At 40.8% G+C, this 22029-nt stretch overlaps 1 protein-coding gene across 2 annotated transcripts; it reads left to right on the forward strand.

Annotated features, from left to right (window-relative positions):
- The first annotated feature begins 6521 nt into the window (after positions 1–6521).
- dzip1 (DAZ interacting zinc finger protein 1) lies at positions 6522–21975 on the forward strand. 2 transcript variants are annotated; one of them, XM_077015282.1, is made up of 19 exons: positions 6522–6661; positions 7312–7491; positions 7754–8368; positions 9616–9700; positions 9797–9933; positions 10140–10298; positions 10496–10633; positions 10739–10801; positions 12358–12486; positions 12866–12914; positions 13008–13040; positions 13536–13595; positions 13986–14137; positions 14215–14401; positions 14834–14990; positions 15153–15538; positions 16562–16701; positions 17271–17439; positions 21485–21975. In XM_077015282.1, the coding sequence occupies exons 2-19, from the start codon at positions 7489–7491 to the stop codon at positions 21565–21567; spliced, it is 2745 nt and encodes a 914-aa protein (XP_076871397.1). In that variant the 5' UTR covers positions 6522–6661; positions 7312–7488; the 3' UTR covers positions 21568–21975. The 2 variants fall into 2 exon arrangements, with proteins under 2 accessions (XP_076871397.1, XP_076871398.1); XM_077015283.1 differs by lacking the exon at positions 13536–13595 and having other exon boundaries at positions 21485–21974.
- The last annotated feature ends 54 nt before the right edge of the window (positions 21976–22029 follow it).

Consider the following 22029-nt stretch of genomic DNA (forward strand, 5'->3'; position numbering starts at 1 on the left):
CCCATATATTCCACACAAAGTAATCCGTTTATGTTCAAAAGTATCCACAATCCACATAAAAACGAACAAAATAATCCATGGCAGCTTCAGTTTCGCCGAACAGTGTGTTCTGGGGAGCTTAGCTTAGGTTAGCAAAGGGTTAGCTTATGTTGCTATGCTAGCGGCCAAAATTGGAAATGAAGCGCCAGTTTCCGAGGGCTCAATTTAAAAATATACTTGACCAATCATGTCATATGAGGGCTGGTTAGCTTCGGAAGGATGTACACTATTGGTTAGAACAGCTTTCAATCACTTCTGAGGCTCCAGCTTGTCTCTGTGGGCTTATTGGTTCACCCTCCCCCACTCCCCTTCGCACCTCGCCGTGGGAGAAGTTGTAAAACCTGTCATTCAAAGTCACTACCCCACTTTAGACCAATAAAAACCACTCAAATCAAAGCAGAACCGCTGCAGCTTTGTAATGAGGGATCAAATCAGCGTTAAAAACGCTTCTGTGACGCTTAGGGGGCAGATTTGTCGGAGTGTCTCATTCAGGAAGCGGATTTTGGAAAATTTTGCAGTGAGGTGAGCAAGCTTTTTAAGGTACTTAACCACAACGGATCTACGCTGTTAAGGTCTTAAATTAAAGCCTTATTAGTAAACGATTTTTAGGTGACAAAACATTAAGACATTTCACAACATAAATATGTTTTGTAAACGGATATGTCGGGAGACCCCCTCGCGGGGTGCACTTTTGTGGTCAACTTCAAAGCCGGATATCTCGCGATCGGCTGCACGTAGACGGCTGAAACTCGGTAGGCATGTAGATGGGATAGGAAATTTTGATTTAAGCGCTTTTGTTCGGAGATTCATTAATGTTTAATATGTTTTATATCGCCGTAAAGGAGCTGGGCCCGCCGGCGGGCCCACTAGGGGGCGCTTCTGCATAATTAAAGAGGCAGATTGAAATTCTTGCTCACTGAGAGAAGGAATACACGGTACGTTAGAATTTAAGCAGGGGAGCATGTAACCTACTCAAATTATTAATAATCAAATAAGTTGTAATACATGAAAAAAATGTATTGATGATTAGTTAGATGGGTCATGCCTCTCCGTAGGGTGCGTGGGGTGCCAGGAGATCCCACATCCCACAACCCTGTGGCAACCCTAGTGAATGGGAAAAAAAAACCCGAAATATTAAGAATAAGGTATGGTTATGCACAACCATACCACTTTGTACTATATTTTTATACTTCATTTTTATCTGATGCCATGTGTGTTTCACACCACTCGGATTAGACCTGGAATTAGTAAATGTTCAATTAAAAATTCTTTTAAAAAAACTCAATACAGTATTATAAATGTGGACAATACATATTAATTAATTTAATCACATCCTTCTGCTAAATATATAAATAGAATTTTCACTCACGCATTAACTCTGTTGGCAATTTTTTGTCATGCTGACTGCCTTTCTCTAGCAGTTGCAGCATTACATTTGTGCTTAATAATATCTTAGTATTCCGTATACGCAGTCATTAATACTAAAAGGTTCAGTGGTGTGAAGTATGATGCTCGGCTGATTTTTGCATTTACATCCATGGAAAATCTTATTTATCAGCTTTCCGTTAAGAATGCCTTTTATAGTATTCTGTCAGGGTTAATCTACTTAGGGTTGATCTACCCTGAATACTTTTTTGGAACCGAAAAACTCTGAGTATGTCAGGGCAGGGTAAGACAACTCAGATTTCAGGGTTAAGTTTAGAGTTTGTTAAACCTGCTTTCTGAAATACCCCCCAGGAAGAGCAGAGAACTATATGGGACACTGGCCAGCAGAATTGGAAAGAGTACTGAAAAATTGTAATTGAGTAAAAGTATCATTACTTTGCCTAAAATCTACTCAGAGTAAAAGTAAAATTACCCATCTCAAAATTTACTCGAGTAAAAGTACAAAATTACTTCATTTAAAATGTAATTTGAGTAAAAGTTACTTAGTTACTTTCAGTTATTTAATGCATGGATGAATCATGAACCAAAATCAGCACAAGTTGTTTTAATCGATTTCAAAGCGTATTTAAGTGCACATCCACACTTGCAAAAGATCAGCTGGGCTCAGGAACTTACATCCTCACAGCACAAGGACAGTGACAACCTGGGGTGAGTTTCCCGAAACGTTCTTAGCGCTAAGTACTTCTTAACCTCATACGTTTCATACGAGGTTACGAAGTACTTAGCGCTACGAACGTTTCGGGAAACCCACCCCTGTACCATAAAGTGCAAACTATTTTCAGTCCTATTGTCCAACGGACAACACTATTATAAGAATAAAAAAAATTTAATTACAAATTATTCAAAAAACAAAATGCATACAAAATTAAGTGCCCACAAGATGCCACAAATCAAACTAAAACGTAACAGGATTCCACTACTCACAATAAAATGCCCACAGGATCCCACATCAAAAATTAAAAAATGCACATAGGATCCCACAATTTAAAAGTAAGTGCTCACAGAATCCAACTATTCAAAATACAGTGCCCACCGGATCCCACTATTCACAATAAAATGCCCACAGGTTGCCACAGCTCAAAATAGGGGCTGTCATGGTCCTGTGGTTAGGGAACTGGTCTTCTGACCGGAGGGTCGTGGGTTCGATTCCCAGACCTGAGGCCATGACTGAGGTGCCCTTGAGCAAGGCACCTAACCCCAACTGCTCCCCGGGTGCCGGGCTAGGGCTGCCCACCGCTCTGGGCATGTATGCACCACAGCCCCCTAGTAATCACTGGTGTGTGTGTGTGTTAACTGCACAGATGGGTTAAAAGCGGAGGACAAATTTCAATTGCGGTGTAAAATATCACAATTGACAAAATATGGCACATTTAATATAAAATGACCACAGGATCCCACATCTCAAAATAAAACAAAATACGCACAGGATTCCACTATTTAAAATGCTCACAGGATCCAACTATTCAAAATACAGTGCGCACAGGATTCCACTTTTCACAATAAAATGTCCACAGGATCCCACAGAACCTGATAGATAGACGATTTAAAGATAGAACAATCTCATCCTTTTGGAAATAAGTGCACCAGATAATGACCTGATTATGAGACAATGGAAAGGGCGCGCGCAAGGCAAGGCCACGCAATTGGCCTTCAGTTCTGGGACTCAGAAGTTTAAATTTCTGCCCGCATTAAATTTTTCACCATCAATATATTTTTTACTCAGTAATGTGAGGCCGTTTAAAAGTAGTGAAGTAAAACTACTTGGGTCAAAATTTACTCAAGTAAAAGTAAAAATTACATATTTCAAAAACTACTCAGAAATTACAAATTACTCATAAAAAGTACTCAATTACAGTAATGTGAGTAAATGTAATTAGTTACTTTCTACCCCTGCTGGCCAGACAGGGAAGTGTACAGGAGGCTGGACAATGGGAGGAGCAGCTGGGCAGGGGACTGGACAAACACTGACTGGACAAATGGCTTGAGAGGAGACATGAGAATGGGGAAGGTTCACCCCATGGGGTTCCACAAGATTGACCAAGTCAGCATAAATACAAACTAACCTCAAACAGGAAATGCCTCTTCCCAGGAGCTGGTCCGACCTATCCAAGATATCCAAGAATCTGCCACTTGCTGTTTGTGTAGGCATTCCTTTTCTGTGTTAGTGGGCATGCCTAACTAAGTGGAAACTTCCTCATAAAATGATCCTAAATTGGCTTGCTGCATCCTTAATAGGTTAATGATTAATGATTGTGTAATAATTCTGCCCTTGTTGCAGATTAGGATGCAAATGCAAGATTTTCTTTATCAGGGAAGGAAACAAAAGTAATGACAAATATGAAGAACAAAAACGAAAGAAAAACAAAAATGGAAAAACAACTTAACAAGGGAAAGCAAGAAGGCATAAAGACCAGAAACAAATGGCAGCATAACCCACTGACAAAACTAGGACAAAAAACACAGAGTATAAATACACAGGTGACTGAGGAGAAACAATGTCAACTCAGGTCAGGTCAGGTCAATTTTATTTATGTAGCACTTTTTACAACATAATACAAATAGCTTTACACATGCATGGGTCCAGATACCTAACGAGCAATCAGGGGTGACAATGGCAAGAAAAAACTCCCTAGGAAGAAGGGGATTAGGAAGAAACCTTGGGAGGACCAAAACTCAAAAGGGAACTCATTCTCCATTGGATGTCCCAGCTAGTAGCAGTCCATATTATAGTTCTACATCTACTCCGAGCAGTCCCTCCAATGTGGATGTTGGCAGCAGCACATCTGTTCACGGCATTGGCACATCCATGGCAAGCCAACTAATTTTCTAGGTGCTTTTATGGAATTGTCTTTATAGAAGCAACAGGTGGGGAAATTACTGACTTCACAGGGCAGAGAAAGAAATGTTCATGAACATGGGAACTATGACACCACAGGGGAAAAGATCAAACAATCTTTCCATATTTATTTATATTTTTGGTTGTTTACATTGACCTCCTTTCAGTCACTTTGAGTCATGTTATAAGATACTTTAGAAGCCGTTCCACTATTCCACCCCATGCAAGTCTATATCTGTAAGAAAACAGCGGAATCTGTTACGTGCCAGGTGCTTGTACAGTGGACAAAAAAGCCACACTGTCCTGCCAAAAAAATCATGGAATTAGTTTATATGTACTGAAACAAGAGTTAACAAAATGAAAAGAATCATAACGTGAAAGGGATAAAATTGTACAGTATATTCCTCAGGCAAGTGAATGCTATATGTAAAATGGATTGAATGGGTTAAGTGACAAAAGTTACATAATGAATCAAGTAGCTGAGTATTTATCCCTTAGAGAGTTACGTAAAGTAATGCTTTGGGTGAACCACATTCAGAGAAATGTATGTAATGCTGTTCAACTGCAATCCCTTGCAGCTAATGGTGCTAAACAGCAATCACAGAAAATGACTGAAAGCTTTTTTATATGTTTAGAATTTCACCAATAAGAAGATACATTTTATAGTGAGCAACATGGTCACTACAAATGGTAACACCATCATGCCCCCCCCAGCCACAGGAGTTTGATGTCTTCTTTGACCAAACACTACTGCTATTATTTCAGTAACATGTTTAGTCTGAAAAAAATTAATGTCATCTTAATTTTTCAAGTGGAATAAATGTATTCTTTTGCTGGGGGAGAATACGCCTCTTGTGCTTTATCTAAGCTTCTCCATACAGACCCTCCCACCCCGAGAGATCAAGCTCAAAGTAAACTTTATTATCCCCCAAAGGAGCTATTTATTGCACAGTCAGCAATTAATCAACAATCAACACAATCTAAAGGACACACAAACCAATTTACAAAGAAACAAGAAAACTACATCCCATTATTCAAAAGGCCAATAACAGCAAGGACAAATAATTTTTTTTATGTATTAGTTCTGTATCTTGGCAGACTAAACCTGTGACTAGATGGAAGCAGTCTGAACTCACTGAACAAAGGGTACGGACAACAAAATCTGGCTGAATACAACAAGAATAAAACTTGTCATAACACAAGCTCCTGAACCTGTCATATACAGTACCTAAATGCTTTCAACTCTACTACTTACCGACTCCTTCAACAGCTACTATAGCGAATTAGTTGCTATGTTGATCACTTTATCTAACTTGTTAACAAATGAAATAATAATAAACAGCATATTTTGACCATCTCTTATAATTTTTTAATGTGATGTCAGTTACCTAAAATGCATGTGATAAATAATGTACAACTTCACAACTGAGCACCAAAACCATTTGAAGTATTTGTGATGGAGACTATCAGGAAGGTAAATGTGGTTGCTGGTTGCCATGCCAGAAAGCTGGCTCTTTGACAGCTGCCAGGAGGACCCATAATTAAGGCTAGGTGTGGTTGCTGTCCTCTTTGCTATGAATGTTGCCAGTGAAGCAGTCACCCTCCGGCCCATAACCTACACTGCTGTAGGGTGGTGATGGAGACCAAAGTGAAACTCTTCTTTTTTTATTTTAAAGAGAATTTTTAGAATATTTAGGTGCTTTTCATTTCATTTTTCCCTTTTTTTCATATTTTTAGAATAACTTAATCAAATCAGAATGGCAAACCTATGTGACAAATATTGTCAAAAATGTATTTTTACATTTATTCTGTCAGTAGTACAAAATTGTGCTGGTCTCACAATATGGCCACTCGGAGGCACTACAGACCAAAAAAATCTGTATAGTTACGCTACAGTTTTTAAAAGTTAATATGCCAAAAACAACAAAATTCGAACCACCTCAATATAGTTAATAGTCAATGTAATTAAAAAAAAGACATTCCGATTAATCGTGCATTAGATACAGGATTAAACGTACGAATTAGTCATTATCGTGTCGTTAAAACCTTTTAGCGACCTTTTAAAACCCTTTTTTAAACCTTTTAAAATCATCACTGCCAGAAATCAACAATTGAAGAATCAGAGAACAGACACGTGGTTTGTGTATTTACAAAAACTCCCCTTTTGCAGTATTATCATGCAGTATGAGCCCCCCCCTCCCCCTCTCCCCCCTCCCCTCCACGGGGTGATGAGCAGCCTGTGGAATGTGCTGCTCTACGTCACGGCTGCATCTCGGACGCAGTTTTCCTAAAGTAACTTGGCCGTTAGCTAGCCAGCTAGCTAGTTAGTTAGCTTGCTAGGTAAGCATTCATTTTTTCGTTATTTGCTGCGTTATGCTAGTTGTAATATGAACTTTAGTTTTAAATTTAATCGATATATTATATCTGTGCAAAAAATGAGCAGACGTTTTTATCCCAATGAGTAAAAATGTCCTTCCCGTTACTTGGTTATCTTTTCTTAAGTAGTTAACTAACAATGCTAGCTAGCTTTGGATGAAGACTTGAAGACGGTTTATTTTTGTGTCCTGGAAAATGGTAGGATCACCGCGGTGAATAATGAACTATGAATGCAGCTGTACAGTTAACTTGTCTCGTTTTCTTTTAAGTTGGCTGTTCAGTACTTCGTGACCTCCCCACTCCACCGCTCATAACGCACGTCTTCGCCTTTTGTTCAGGGAGCTTGTCCTAACTTGAAGTTAGGAGACCAAGTAACTCGAGACGCCGCTAGGTTCCCTTATTTGGTAGCTTGATGGTTGGTATAGATTAGATTTAATTGGCAAACTTATTTTGTAAAAGAGAAACTAGCTATGATGTTAAAACTGTGTGTGTGTGGTGTTGGGCTTAGAATGGACTCTTGTGGGTAATGTCTCGGCTATCTTGAAAATGTTTTAACCGACCGTCATCCTCAATAGTATGCTTAAAACACTGTTTCTTTTCGTCCATTTTGCCAGCCACACAGCGCGGACACACTCTCCTCTCCTTCCAGCTAACGTTAGCCAGCAGCTAGCAAACTGAGGACGCGCGTCTGTGTTTCCATGGAGACTGACGGGACGCCCTGATTCGGCGTCGGCACGAGCGAGGGGGGAAGAGCCGCCGCCGCTGTTTGTGCAGCCTTGTGAAAACACAAGATGGTAAGAGGACTAACGGCGAACCAGCAACATAAGGTGGTCAGCAGTGCAATTTGACGTTTGCATTCATTTGCTGTTTTGTCTGTACTTATTGTGGTAGGCATCTTTCTAATTTTATTTGCTGTGCATGTGCATGATCCGTTGTAGCTATATTATCCTTGAAAACGTGTTTGGCAGATAATTAATTTGTTTATTGACGCATTTCATTATACAGATGGTTTCTGTATCTGTATTGATTGCATACGGCCTTTTTTCCTGTTTGCAGCCATTTTACAACAATATCTACTACCCGTTGTCGTCAGAGCCCCAGGGGGCTCATTCCTCAGCAGGGATACCATCTCTACTGAGCTCCCCACTGAGCCAGGCATCCTCGGGCAGCCAGGGCAGAGGTGACGGCTCTACAATGTCCGGAGCCTTCGGTGGCACCACTGTCCCCGCTGTCCCCGCCCCCTTCAAGTTCCGCGCCCGCCGCGAAAGCGTGGACTGGCGCCGGATCAACGCAGTCGACGTGGACCGCGTAGCCTGCGAGCTGGACTTCCAGACGCTGCAGGAGCACGTGGCCACCGTGGCGTTCTGCAGCCTGGAGGGTGAGCGGTGCGGCTGCTGCCACAGCCTGGTGGACCCGGCGCTGCTCAAACTCTTCCGGCTGGCCCAGCTCACGGTGGAGTACCTGCTGCACTCGCAGGACTGCCTGGCCGTCAGCTTGCAGGCGGCCGAGCGACGGCTCCAGGCCCAGGCGCAGGACGCGGAGCAGCTCAGGGAGCAGATTCAGAAGCACACGCAGGATGCCAAGTCCTTAAAGGAGGAGCTCAAGCAGAGAAAGAAGATCATTACCTCTCAGCAAGCCATGATCAGCGCCGGCTTGGCCAATTACCATAAGGTCGGTGCGGCTCTTGGGGTGGGCTCGCTGGGGGGTGATTGCATCTTTATAGTGTGGAGTGAGCCACTACCCTCCCCCACACAAACTGTTGGCCCCTTAATGTCTCCAGTGAGTGAGTGAAAGAAAGCACATCAAATGCTCTCAAATGTGAGGGTCTGGATATAACTCTTGCAGTCTAGACTCTGTTCAGATTTGTCCTGATTATGCACTGCATTGTATTTTGGGGCAGTGTTCAGGATTCAGAGCTTAAAGCAGATGGTGACAGCTGGTGACAGTGACTTCTATCAAACTTATAAAAAGCCTCATGAACCTTTTAAATTGTTACCACCATTATTTCCTGCTCTTTGCTCTACATTTTTCTTGATGCTGAAATTGAACAGCTGCCTATTGCCATCGCAATTGACCATTGGCCAGCTGTTGCCAGGGCAACCCCTGTGTGTCATATGCGTGTGGTTGCTAGGTGCTGGCTGAGAGCAGCGTTTAAATGTCACCTCCAGAGTGTGGATCCATAATTAACTGGCTTCTGAACAGCATCTAAATCTCATCCTCAACTGTTACGTCATATGTGATGCTGACTCACTCAAAATGGAGCCAAAGGTGAATTGGTGATGGAGCCAGGAGGAGGTGCTGATGGTGCACTGCAGTCTACAGTGTTGGAGTGTATCTGCTGGGCTCCCTGTTAAGCCAGAGTTTGCTGCAGTGCTGATACTGAAAACCTGAATCCCTCTTTGCCAAGATTCCTCAGCAGCGCCTCGTGGGTGATGGTGGTGATCGGTGCACACCTCTGTGTTCGTCTCGTCAACCACACATGCACGTGTGCAGACGCACACACGAACATGCGTCATGTAATGTGTCAGCGTGTCCTTTGTGGGGAGAGTAAATCTGAATTTGGGAGGGATGTGTCGGTACTGACTGTGGTGCACAGAATCACGTTGGCTTCCCTCTTATTATCTGAGGCTCCCGCAATGATGAGAGGAGAGTGCCACTGCATGTTTCCATGGCAACGCCTTCCTTGCTTTACCCCTTTGCTACTGCTGCTGTGTGTAGTCTATGAGTGGCAGGTTTATTGTGGCCAGTTGAGACCTGGTTGTCTTTTCGGTCTGAAGTGGAACCTGAAGTGACTTGGTTACAGTTTTGTTCTCCGCTACCCCTGTTTTTTTACAAATTGCATGAATCATCTGTGTTCTAACCAGAATTGTTTGCCATCACCAGTAATTTAACCCAGTTTCATTTTGCTTATTCTCCAGTGCCAACACTGTGAAAAAGCCTTCATGAACATCTCTTTTCTGCAAAGTCACATGCAACGCAGGCATCCTACGGAGTATGACATCAGTGAGTTCCATTGCAACTCCACTGACCTCAGTGAATGACTTCATGTATATGTATTGATTTAATTTATGTTGATTCATATCCTTATTCTTTTCACAGAACTGGTGATGGATAATCAGAAGAAAGCTCATAATCTGAAGCTAGCAGAAGAGGTCAACAGGCTACAGGATCAGCTAGCGCTGACCAAATCCCAAATAGAGGCACAACAGAAAGATTTCAATGCCGAACGCAGTAGAGTTGGGTACACTTTGTAAGACTTAGTTTGATAGTGCAAAACATGATTATTCCAGATCTTATTCTGCGTTAATTATACATTTATATATATAAAAAATTAATTAAAAATTGTCATGATTGTAATTAGTCAATTACTTTATTTCTTTCTGCTTAGATGTATTTTTGTGTGTACAGGTGTTTAAACCTATTTTAATATTGTGCCATTCAGGAGAAAGATCTAACACAAAAACACGAGGAGTTTAAGAAGCAGTTGGAGGTCTGGAAAGAGGATGAGCGCATACGTATGAACAACAAAATTGATGAAGTCAAACAAGCCTGTCAACAAGAAATGGATTCACTGCACCAGAGGAACAGAAACCTAGAGAAAGTGAGTTTTCAGTACAAGAAAAGCCCCCATTTGAATGAATTATGTGCTTTATAAGAAGGTGCTGTATTTAATGTAGAAATAAATCTAGGATCGTGCAGACTACCAGCATCCTTTGAATGGGAGCTCATGAAAACAAATTATTCTCAAATTATGGAAATAATACTAAAAGAAAAGCTATAATCCCATCTGTGTTGGAGGAAGTACTAAAGCTGCAGCAGAACATTAAGATGCAGGAGATCTTGGAGGCTGCACCACCACAGGCCAAGTCGGTCCAGAATGGTGGTGATGAGCAATGGCAGGAGGTTGCCCAGCTCCGACAGAAACTCCACAAACAGGTCAGAGTCCATGAATGGGAACAAATGCGCTTATGACCTGTTGTGTACAGAACATTTTAAAAACATTTTTAACATAACAAAAAAAATATTTTTAATGCTTTTCAGGAGATGAAGTGGGTTGCAAAAATGCAAAGAATGAAGGAGGAGCATGAGAGCGAGAATAAGCAGGTACGTTCCAGTGCGAGAATAGGCACGTATGTTCCAGAGTGAGAATAGGCACGTATGTTCCAGAGTGAGAATAGGCACGCATGTTCCAGAGCGAGAATAAGCACGCATGTTCCAGAGTGAGAGTAGGCACACATGTTCCAGAGGGAGAGTAGGCACGCAGGTTCCAGAGGGAGAATAAACACATATGTTTCAGAGTGAGAATAGGCACGCATGTTCCAGTGCGAGAATAAGCACGCATGTTCCAGAGTGAGAATAGGCACGCATGTTCCAGGGCGAGAATAGGCACACATGTTCCAGAGTGAGAATAGGCACGCATGTTCCAGGGCGAGAATAGGCACGCATGTTCCAGAGTGAGAATAGGCACGCATGTTCCAGGGCGAGAATAGGCACACATGTTCCAGAGTGAGAATAGGCACACATGTTCCAGTGCGAGAATAAGCACGCATGTTCCAGAGTGAGAATAGGCACGCATGTTCCAGGGCGAGAATAGGCACACATGTTCCAGAGTGAGAATAGGCACGCATGTTCCAGGGCGAGAATAGGCACGCATGTTCCAGAGTGAGAATAGGCACGCATGTTCCAGAGTGAGAATAGGCACGTATGTTCCAGAGTGAGAATAGGCACGTATGTTCCAGAGCGAGAATAGGCACGCATGTTCCAGAGCGAGAGTAGGCACACATGTTCCAGAGCGAGAATAGGCACACATGTTCCAGAGCGAGAGTAGGCACGCATGTTCCAGAGCGAGAGTAGGCACGCATGTTCCAGAGCGAGAATAGGCACGCATGTTCCAGAGCGAGAGTAGGCACGCATGTTCCAGAGCGAGAATAGGCACGCATGTTCCAGAGCGAGAATAGGCACGCATGTTCCAGAGCGAGAGTAGGCACGCATGTTCCAGAGCGAGAATAGGCACGCATGTTCCAGAGCGAGAGTAGGCACGCATGTTCCAGAGCGAGAATAGGCACGCATGTTCCAGAGCGAGAATAGGCACGCATGTTCCAGAGCGAGAATAGGCACGCATGTTCCAGAGTGAGAATAGGCACGCATGTTCCAGAGCGAGAATAGGCACGCATGTTCTAGAGCGAGAATAGGCACGCATGTTCCAGAGCGAGAGTAGGCACACATGTTCTAGAGTGAGAATAGGCACGCATGTTCCAGAGCGAGAATAGGCACGCATGTTCTAGAGCGAGAATAGGCACGCATGTTCCAGAGCGAGAATAGGCACGCATGTTCCAGAGCGAGAATAGGCACGCATGTTCCAGAGCGAGAATAGGCACGCATGTTCCAGAGCGAGAATAGGCACGCATGTTCCAGAGCGAGAATAGGCACGCATGTTCCAGAGCGAGAATAGGCACGCATGTTCTAGAGCGAGAATAGGCACGCATGTTCCAGAGCGAGAGTAGGCACACATGTTCTAGAGTGAGAATAGGCACGCATGTTCCAGAGGGAGAATAGGCAGGTACATTTGCTGTTCAGGCTGGCTCTGATTCAGTGTTCCTCTACAGTCTTAATATCTTATTCCTTAACACCCAAACGTGCTTTGTGTGTTCTTGGCTCAGCTCCAGACTGCTCTGGCCCAGACACGCTCCTCCATGTCCGAAGGGAAGGAAGAGACATGGAGGCAGGTGAAAGAGTTGCAGCTCCAGCTACAGGAGCAGCAGCAGATCATCGCCTCCCAGAGCAAGCAGGTCAGCACTGCAGAGCAAAGCAGGAAGTCTGAGGCTTGTTCAGGATTTCCTGTATTGGCCTAGCTGCCTGTCTACAGCCTGCTTTTCGGGAAGAGAGCGTGTTCTGGATCTAATCGAACACAAGTTCTCCAGAGACTAATTTAGAGACATGTGATGTGAAATAGGAAGTGTCAGTTCTTGAAAAGGAAGACTGCTAAAACAATGTTTTTCTTTTCTGTTGACTTGCACATTCCTATATTTTCATTGCTTTCACATACTTGATCTCATGAAAAGCTGTGTAATTAATTCAGTTGTGTTAAAACAGGGAAGAATAATTAAATATTTATTCTTTTAATTAGCAACTCCTAAACATGTATAATGAATTTTGTTTGCTTTACAGATTAAACAGATCACTTCAAGTCCTCCTACTCTAGTAGTGCAGCGTGAAGGTATCATTTTATTTTATACTATGTGTATTTATATATTTAATATTGCTATTATTTTACAGCTTTAAATAACAATTTTCTCTTTTTTTATGTCAGCACCAGACCCTAAACCCAAGGTGGTGCTCAGTGGTATGTCATGACACAGTTCTGTAAAAACTGTTATTTTCCACTTTTGTTTGTCTACTATAGTCAATGGAGATACTGAATTAGTGTTGTCTATCCCTGCCTTCTATACAGTAGATAACTATGAATTACTATTCAGACATAAGACCTACAATTCAGACCATTAACAGTGGCAATGCACTTAATTTAGCCATGTTAGTCAGTGTGTCTGTACTTTCACTAATATTGGTATTAACTGTATGTTATTTCATTTTTTAAAATAAGTGAAACCTTTTTGCTTGCTCAAATCCCCAAAATAAACAACTAAAATGTAAGCTAAATATAGATGACCAAGAACTATGTGTTACTCAATAACAGTGCAATAGTAGCCCAAAACCTGCAGATTATTCAAAAAGATCTAAAAAGCAAGAGCTTTTCTAGACTTTTACACAGGTTACCCAGGCTTTTTGCCCAGCCTCTAATCCCCACTCTTGTCTGACTCCCTGTGTGATGTCCTAGTAGAGCAGTCCAACTTGGTCCATAAATTGGATCCTATAGTGGAGCTGTCAGAGGAGGACAAAGGTAAAATGAGCAAACCAAAAAAGTTGGCTGTGGACATCTGGCATGCATGTACGCTTTCTGCATGGAGTCTGTGTCTGTTGTTCAGGTCCTTCTTGCCCGGTCAGTGAGCATGTGTCAGTAATTGCAAGGTCCAGTCAGGAGAGGGACACCAACCTATAATTTTTTTTAAAAAAAAGAGAAACAAAGGAGTCTGGTTCTCAGCCCTCATCTTTCTTTGCCAGCAGTCTGTTCTGCAGCATGTTTGATGCTACAAACTGACAAAAAAATGTAGGAGAAGCAAATTAACGAGAGCTTTGATCTGGTTCATCATTCATACGTCCTCCTCTGACTGGTGCACATGGTAAGATTGGGCTGGATGGTAGCAGATACACATTGATTTTGTCTTGCCAGATTCCTCAAGCATCTCAGAAGCCCCTGTTGATACCCAGTCCTGGCAGCAAAAGGCGGACGAGCTACTCAAGCAGCCTGGTCTCAGGAAGGACATGCGGCTTGCTGTGCAGCAGAGCCTCCAATACAAGCTGCTTAACTTGGGCATCCAACCTGTGAGTCTTCTTCCTGTCCTATGTACTGCACACATGTGACATAACCTGTGTAACCTTCTGGCTTTTGCATTGCTCAGGGTGTGAATGGGCTCTCTAAGGCGGCCTATAAGAGCGTCATGACAAAGGTGGCATCTGAAAGACAGCAGAAGCAGAAGGAGGACCCAGAGTACCTTAAGGTACAGAAGGAGATAAACCACAAACTTGAGCACAGGGCTCAGGAAAGGACAGCAGAGTTCGCCTTTAAACCCAAACAACCAGCACAAGGTCAGCATGCCCTGTATTGGTGCAAGAAGGCTTTTACTTGTTTTTGTTGTTGAATGGCCAAGATGCTTATGAATCCCTCGATTACAATGCTACATTTTGTATAATGTGCTAGTGTGTCCATTGTAAATTGTGCCCTTCTTTGATATCAGAGAAGCGACCAACCAATTGTTGTGCACCCTTAACCCATATCGGTTCCAGCACAGTCCAGCGTGCTCTTTGTACTTTCCAGTCTTGGAAAGTCAGCACAGTATAAACAAAAACCAGATTTTGATTTCTTATTCCATTTCTACTGCAAATTGTGTTATTCTAGGCAACATAGTAAAACCTGCTAGTTAAAGCTTGAGGTAACATAATTAAAGGTTTGTCTGGCATATTCTGAACATTTGGCCTATTTGGATTAACCTAATGACTTACTTCTTTCAACACTTGCAGTAGCTCAACACAGGCCACGCTCTAGTAGTCTGCCCATCACAGTCACCAGAGTATCATCAAGCCAACCACCCAGAATGCAGCGCACAGCCCAGCCAGCCCAGCAGACCAGGACTGGCACTCAGAAACCCAAGACATCCACACCGCTCCGACATGAAAAGTAAGCAGCTGCTTGCAGCCTGTTGCCAGGATTTAAACTGATATGAGGTAGCTGACATAGAAATATGGCTCACCCACTCCTCTTTTTGTAGGTTTAAAAAGACATTTAAACTCATTTCAAGTGATTTATTGACATGTTCCACCGTCGCCCTCACTTCAATAGAACCCCTCCATTCAGTTCTGACGAAGACTCCTCGGAGGAAGACGAGTCTGAAGAAAATTCTCCACAGATTCAGAAAGCCCCTCGTGCTAAAGCACCACAGGTGAACACTTCAACAGTGAAAACTCAGCCTCCAAGAGCCCAGCCGCGTACTGTTCCCCAGGCGACACGAGCCCGCCAGGTTCTGGCCTCACATCCCGATGCCCTTCAAGTGGGTGTGCAACACTCTGGAGCACCCCAGGCTTCTGTACTCAGAGTGAGCAGGACGGAGGTGACGGAGGTCCACAGTGAGAGTGAGTGGACTGAAGGCAGTGAGATGGAGGAGCTTGTTTTGGATCGATTGCCGAAGTTAACGGACCAGAATGGAAACGTGCAGAAAACCTTTCACAGTAAGAAGCTTTTTTTCCAACCTGTACTGCTGAGTTTATTACCAACACTTTTACAGAGAAATGTCTAACAGTTGTTAAAATTACAGAAATTAGTTGTAGTAGAGGAACATTTCAGTCAGGTGTTGGACCTACCATTGGTGTGAAGGAGCACTTCTCAAAAGTTTTCAATAATTTGAGAGCTAACAGGGACTGTTTTTTCCTAGTGTGTGAGCTGTTGACAAAGGTGACCACTTAAGCAGTTGCTGAGTTGCATTTGTGTCTTTGGCTCAGCATGAGACTGGTGCATATTCTCCTTAAGTGAATTTAATGTTGGTTGGGTATGTGCACATAAAAGCATATATATATAAATAGTCACCTCACAGAGTCTAGAGGCTGAATACTTTATATAGGCACAGTATATCTGTCCTTTGCATGTGATAATGGGTTTCTGACATTGTCCTCACTGCTAGCAGTGAGAAACATGTCTATTCCTGTGTCAGATTGACTGGATTACCATGGTAGTCTTTTAGCTAGACCACCCAAGAACTCATTTCCTGATTTGAATCCTTTTACCAGAATTATAGCACTGATCAGAAGGAAACACCCCAGCAGACATTAAGGCTTTTAAATCACTGCAGTTACTACTTATAACATTTGGAATTGATTTGAACATTTTTGTTTGTTAAATTTTGTTGTACATTCTCTTGCTCCTTTTTGCCTTAGGAACATTTTTGTTTAACTTGTCCTAGAGATCAATTAGATCATCAAAAACAACTTGCTTGTCAACCCAGAAACCTGGCTGAACAGAGGGGATATTACTGTGGCCCAGAGCTCTAGAATGAATTAAAATCTATAAAAAATATTGATAGAGCCGCCTTACACATTTGATTAATATCCATTAGATTTTTTTTATGTTCTTACGTTTTGTTTAGTTTTTTCCTGTAAAGTAATGGGTCAACTTTATTTTACAGATGCACTATGTAAATGAAGCTTATTTTCCGTATTCTTAGTATATGACCCTTGCCATTGTTTGTCTGCCAATAGATAACGTGAAGGCACTGGCCAAGAACCTGGAGCAACAGCTTGAAGAGCGATGCCCGAGAAAGCCAGCAGGGGGCGTAGACACAGTACCGCAGAAGCCTTCTGTAGTTACTGCAACAAATGATGTGGTGCAGAAGCTAAAAGTAAGAATTCACCATCATTGCCAGTCAGAGCCAGTGCCATTGCTGTTAAGTCTTGAAGTGATTAACAGCAAACCTTAAAGGCTATAGCGTAGTGCTAACACTTTATTTTCAGGCAGTAGTTATCAGGCATTATCATACACCACTATCATTAACTATTATTGCAAATAAGCTGTTTTGAAACTAATAAGTGGCCAATGAAAGGGTCACAGGTTTCCTCTTGAGTGTGACTAGCCTTCATGGCATCTCATGATTCATTCAGATGAACAGGTGCAAAATCCTTAAAGACAGCTAATCTCTCTTCTTAGCATGGCCCAGAACAAAAACATAGTGACTTCACCTCTGAAACAGTATTTTATGGTTCAAGCAGTTGTTTGTCACACAGGATTATAAATGTGCCAGACAAAATATTCCTGCAATTTCTGATTTAAGTTCTTAGTGTCCCTCTGCCAAGATGGAAAGTAATGGAATATTGATATCTGAGGTAGTCAAAGACCGATCTTCCAAAATGTTATAATAGATATAGAGAGGAACCTAAACTGGATCTTTGCTTTTCTGCTTGTGTTTTACAGTGCACGGATATAAATGACAGTGATGATGATGACTGGGATATCTCCTCTCTGGAAGATGTTCCTGTTGCGCTCAAAGCCAGTCCAACCCTCGTCAGGAAGAGTGCAGACAAGAGCTTTGACACCAGCACTAGTGTGTGGGGCACCTCCACAGGCAAAGGACAGAAGCCAGGTACTGTGTTTGGCTTTGGTCAGTGTATGTGTAACAGGAATCCTTGCATATCATCTTTGAAACAAAAGCAACCAAGGTATGCTTAAAATCAAATTAAAATCAAATCAATCAATTGCTTAAAATCAAACCATTCAGATTTAGCATATCATAATAGACAAAGTAAAAGACAGTGATGAAATAAAAGACAGTGGTGTACTTTATAATGTGAGATTATAAGAGTGAACAAGTCTTTTTTCCGATTTATATCCAGTAAAGTATATGTTCATACTGGGAAAGACACTGAAGTCACACACTACCCAACCCAGTGGTATGGCCCACTGTATGCTATGGTTTAGGGTATCAAGAGTTAGGTCATTATATGAAGATCATCACAGTCATGAATCAATCGTATTGCAACACTTACAGCTTGTTTTATAAGAAAACTACCTTCTGGCTTTTGGTAGCTACTGCCATCTGCAGGAATTATGTTGGTACTGTACACTGATGGGTTTGAATCAATGAACAAATGTAACTTCATAATAGATGCAAAGTATTAATACAATATTGTGAAAAATATAATTATGATGCAGTATTTCAACATGGATTTCATTACTGTAAATTCCCCTCCAATGTTCTGAGGGTTTTGGGACATTTATTATATCACTGGTGCATTCTGATTAATTAAAAGTACTATCATTGTTGCAGGTGATGTAGTGTTAAATGCCATGAAAATAGATTCTGATTTATGTCAGAATGTGGTGTAGAAATAATAATAATAAAAAAACATACATTTACATTGATACCTTAATTAACAGAATATAACAAAAGTAAATATCACTAAAAGATAAAAAAAAAGATTTAGAACTCAATTGAGGGTTAAAACAAAGGGGGCAGGGGAGTAATGGTAGTAATTTATAGAATATGGGTGTAACGTTTTGTGGTTTGAAATTTTGGATGGTTACACAACTTCCACTAATGCACTTGCACTATTGAAGCACATCTATTCACCACTGTTCCTGAAAGTGAGATGGCATAACATAGCTGAGAGTATTATAAATTATATAAAGTTCTTCTATGTTCACTATTTGATTAATATGTAAAGTGGGTTGGTTCTTCATTTAATTTCCTTACATTTATCGATGTTGAAGATTCTGTAAAATTATAGATCAAGATTTGGAACATAATGTTTGTTAGTTGGCCAGGTAAAGGGTACTATCATGTTTCCTGAATTTCTGTTGAGTAAGTAATATGTTGCAGATATGCAGCATTAATAGATTAGGTTGGACTTGCATGATGGTTCTAAGAAAAACATACTTATAATAATAATAATCTTTATTTGTATAGCACCTTTCATACATACATGCAACTCAAAGTGCTTTACAGAATAAATAAAAAGACACATTAAAAGAAGCAAAGATAAGACAAAAAGAAAATGTTAAATTAAAGATGTGGGAAACTACTTAGTAGATGTGGGAATGAAAAATGTAATCTGTCATGCTTAGTTAATGTGCATGGCTCACTTCAGCTCAGAACAGACACATTTCCTGCTTTGCTGAGGCAAGGCAAGTTTATTTATATAGCACCTTTCATACACACTGGCATTTCAAAGTGCTTTACACAAGAAAAGAAGAAGCTTATTACGACCCAAGGTCTTGCCCACAAAATATAATACATAAAAATAAAAAACAAGATTTTAAAGCAATGAAAATAGAAAGTAAAATTAATTAAATAATGAAATTAAAATGATTACAATATAAAAGGTAAAATTATTAAAAAAATAAAAGAATTAAAGAGGACAATAAAAATCAATAAAACTGGAAACTGAGAGAAAATAAATAAGAAAATTTAGTTTAATAAATAAATAATTATATTTTTTATTAATAGGTAAATAACCTGTGGCAGAACTAACTGATTAGTTCCTAGTGACCTAAGATTTTTGCCTGGCTCATAGCTCTGCAGCATGTCAGATAGATACACTGCTCCTACACAATTAAGTGATTTACAGACCAGTAATTGTGCTGGTAGCCAGTGTAAGAACTTAAGAATGGGTTGATATGATCACTTATTTTGCTCCTAGTGAGAACTCTAGCAGCTGCATTTGGAATCAGCTGTAACTGTTTGATTGTCTTTCTTGGGAGTCCTATTAGGAGGCCATTACAGTTATGAACCCCGCTAGAGACAAAAGCATGTTCTCAAGATCTGCCTTTGTCAAGAAATATCTGATCTCATTGATATTCTTAAGATGATATGATGCTGACTTGGTTACTGATTTCATGTGGCTGCTAAAACTGAGATCAGAATCTATTAATACGCCTAGGTTACGAGCTAACTCCCTACGGTTTATAACCAAATATAATAATCTCTGTTTTATCTTTGTTCAGCTGTAGAAAGTTTTTTGACTCATCTAGTTAGTGATGTGCTCAAGGCACTTGCAGAGAGAGTTACAGGGACTGTAGTTGTCATGTGAAAATGCAAAGTACTGTAGATCTGAGTGTCATCTGCGTAGCTGTGGTACGACAGCCCAGAGTCTAGTTTGATCTGTCCAAGTGGAAGCATGTATAAATAAAATAGGAGTGGCCCATGAATCAAACCTTGTGGAACACCACAAGTCACTGGCACTATTTCAGAAATCTTATTTGCAATATCAACAAAATAATTTGTGCCTTGCAGATAAGAACTGAACCATTTTAGGAATGTTCTTGAGAGACCAACCCATTTCTCTAGTCTATCTATAAGAATGTTATGGTCTACAGTATCAAAGACTGCACTAAGGTCAAGCAGTACTAAAACAGACAGCTTCCCTGAATTTGTGTTCAAACGAATGTCACTAATTACCTTAATTAGAGCAGTTTCAGTACTGTGAGCAGGTTGAAAACCTGACTGAAATTTGTCTAGGCAGCCACTTGCAGATAGAAAAACAGAGAGTTGCTTGAAGATTATTTTCCCAATAAATGGTAGATTTGAGATGGGCCTGTTATTACTTAGCACAGTTGCCTCCAAATTTTTCTTTTCTAACAGAGGTTTCACCACAGCAGTTTTCAGTGCATTAGGAAAAACACCCGATAGGAGTGAAGTGTTTACTATCTGAAGTCATCTGCTATTGAGTGAAATACATTCTGCAGTAGCATTTCCCAATGGTGCTCTCTGTTCACCTGAAATAGTTTTAGCTTTGAGTTGAGTAATTTCATCCATAACACTAACAATGTTTGAGTTGAAATTGTTCAACAAATAATCAACAGATCCAGATGATTCATATGGTGCCGTGCTCATTTTGCTTGTGAAAAGTGTAGCGGTTCTGTCTTTGATAAACCTCTTCCTATAATTGACATGCCGAATCATCCGTTCTGCTGAGGCCCATGTATCAAAGAACACACAGTAATGAATAAAAGCTGTAGCTGATAAAGCTACATCTTTAACAGAGGCTGATATGTTGAGATCTTTTGAAATAACCAAGTCCAGAGTGTGACCATGACAGTGCGTACTCCCAGCTACATGCTGAATGAGCCCAAATGAGTCTAGTATAGCACAGAGCTCCTTGGTGTAACTGTCCTTCAGACTGTCTATGTATATGTAAAAATCCCCAGCAATTATAAAATGGTTGAAATCTTTGGAAATGAGAGATAGCAAATCTGAAAATTCACAAGTAAAATCTGCATTGTACCTTGGAGGCCTATAGACCATCACTAGTAATATTTGTGGAATGCCAGTCAGAACTACACAGAGATACTCAAAGGATGTCAAATAAACAAATGCATTGATAGGACCATTAAATAAAGCAGCTATATCTCCACCTTTACCAATGGCTCGAGAGACATTTAAGAATTTGAAGTTTGGTGGTGCTGATTCAATTCATACAGTTGTGGAAGTGCATTCATTTAACTATTTTTCAGTTAAAACATAAAATCAAGCCAAAAGGCAAAACTCAGACATGTGTGAGAATTCTATTTGTGTATTGTTGCCAAGTCTCAGTTGTCATACCTGTTAAGAGGTACTCCACAACATTCAGTTATTAGTTTTCAAGAAAATTGTGTGTGTGGGTGTGTGTGTGTGTGTGTGTGTGTTTCAGGTCTCAATGATGCAGGGACAGGCAGCACTCTGAAGAGCAGTATTGTGACAGTTAGTGACTGGGATGACTCGGATGACATATAAATGCAATAGCATGTATTACAAAAGCAATAGTAAAATCACAATACCAAAAACTTAAAATAGAATAAATAAATTCCTGCATTAAGTAGTGAATACTTGCTAGTTAATGTATCAAATCAGCTGTAACAGCCTGGTTAAGGTACAATTTATTCAGGGATACCAGTACAGCTAAAGGCTTTAATACCTTGTCCATTCCTTGACAGCATTTACTATATTGAGTGTTAAAGTTTGTATATGTAAGTAATAAAGTATGGAAGTAATAAATAATTGTTCATTTTAGACCTCGTCACATAAAACTGCACTTTTCAAAAATTATACGTGAGCGAGAGAATACATTTAAGAGAGAATGTAAGCAATTTGCTATTTTTTCTAAAGAACGTGACAAATGTGATGTTTCTATAACACAATAAACCTTTTTTCAACAAAACATGAATTCTTTGTGCTTGGTATGTGTTCTTTAGAATA

Source organism: Brachyhypopomus gauderio, chromosome 8 (genome assembly GCF_052324685.1).
Source record: "Brachyhypopomus gauderio isolate BG-103 chromosome 8, BGAUD_0.2, whole genome shotgun sequence".
NCBI lineage: Eukaryota > Metazoa > Chordata > Actinopteri > Gymnotiformes > Hypopomidae > Brachyhypopomus > Brachyhypopomus gauderio.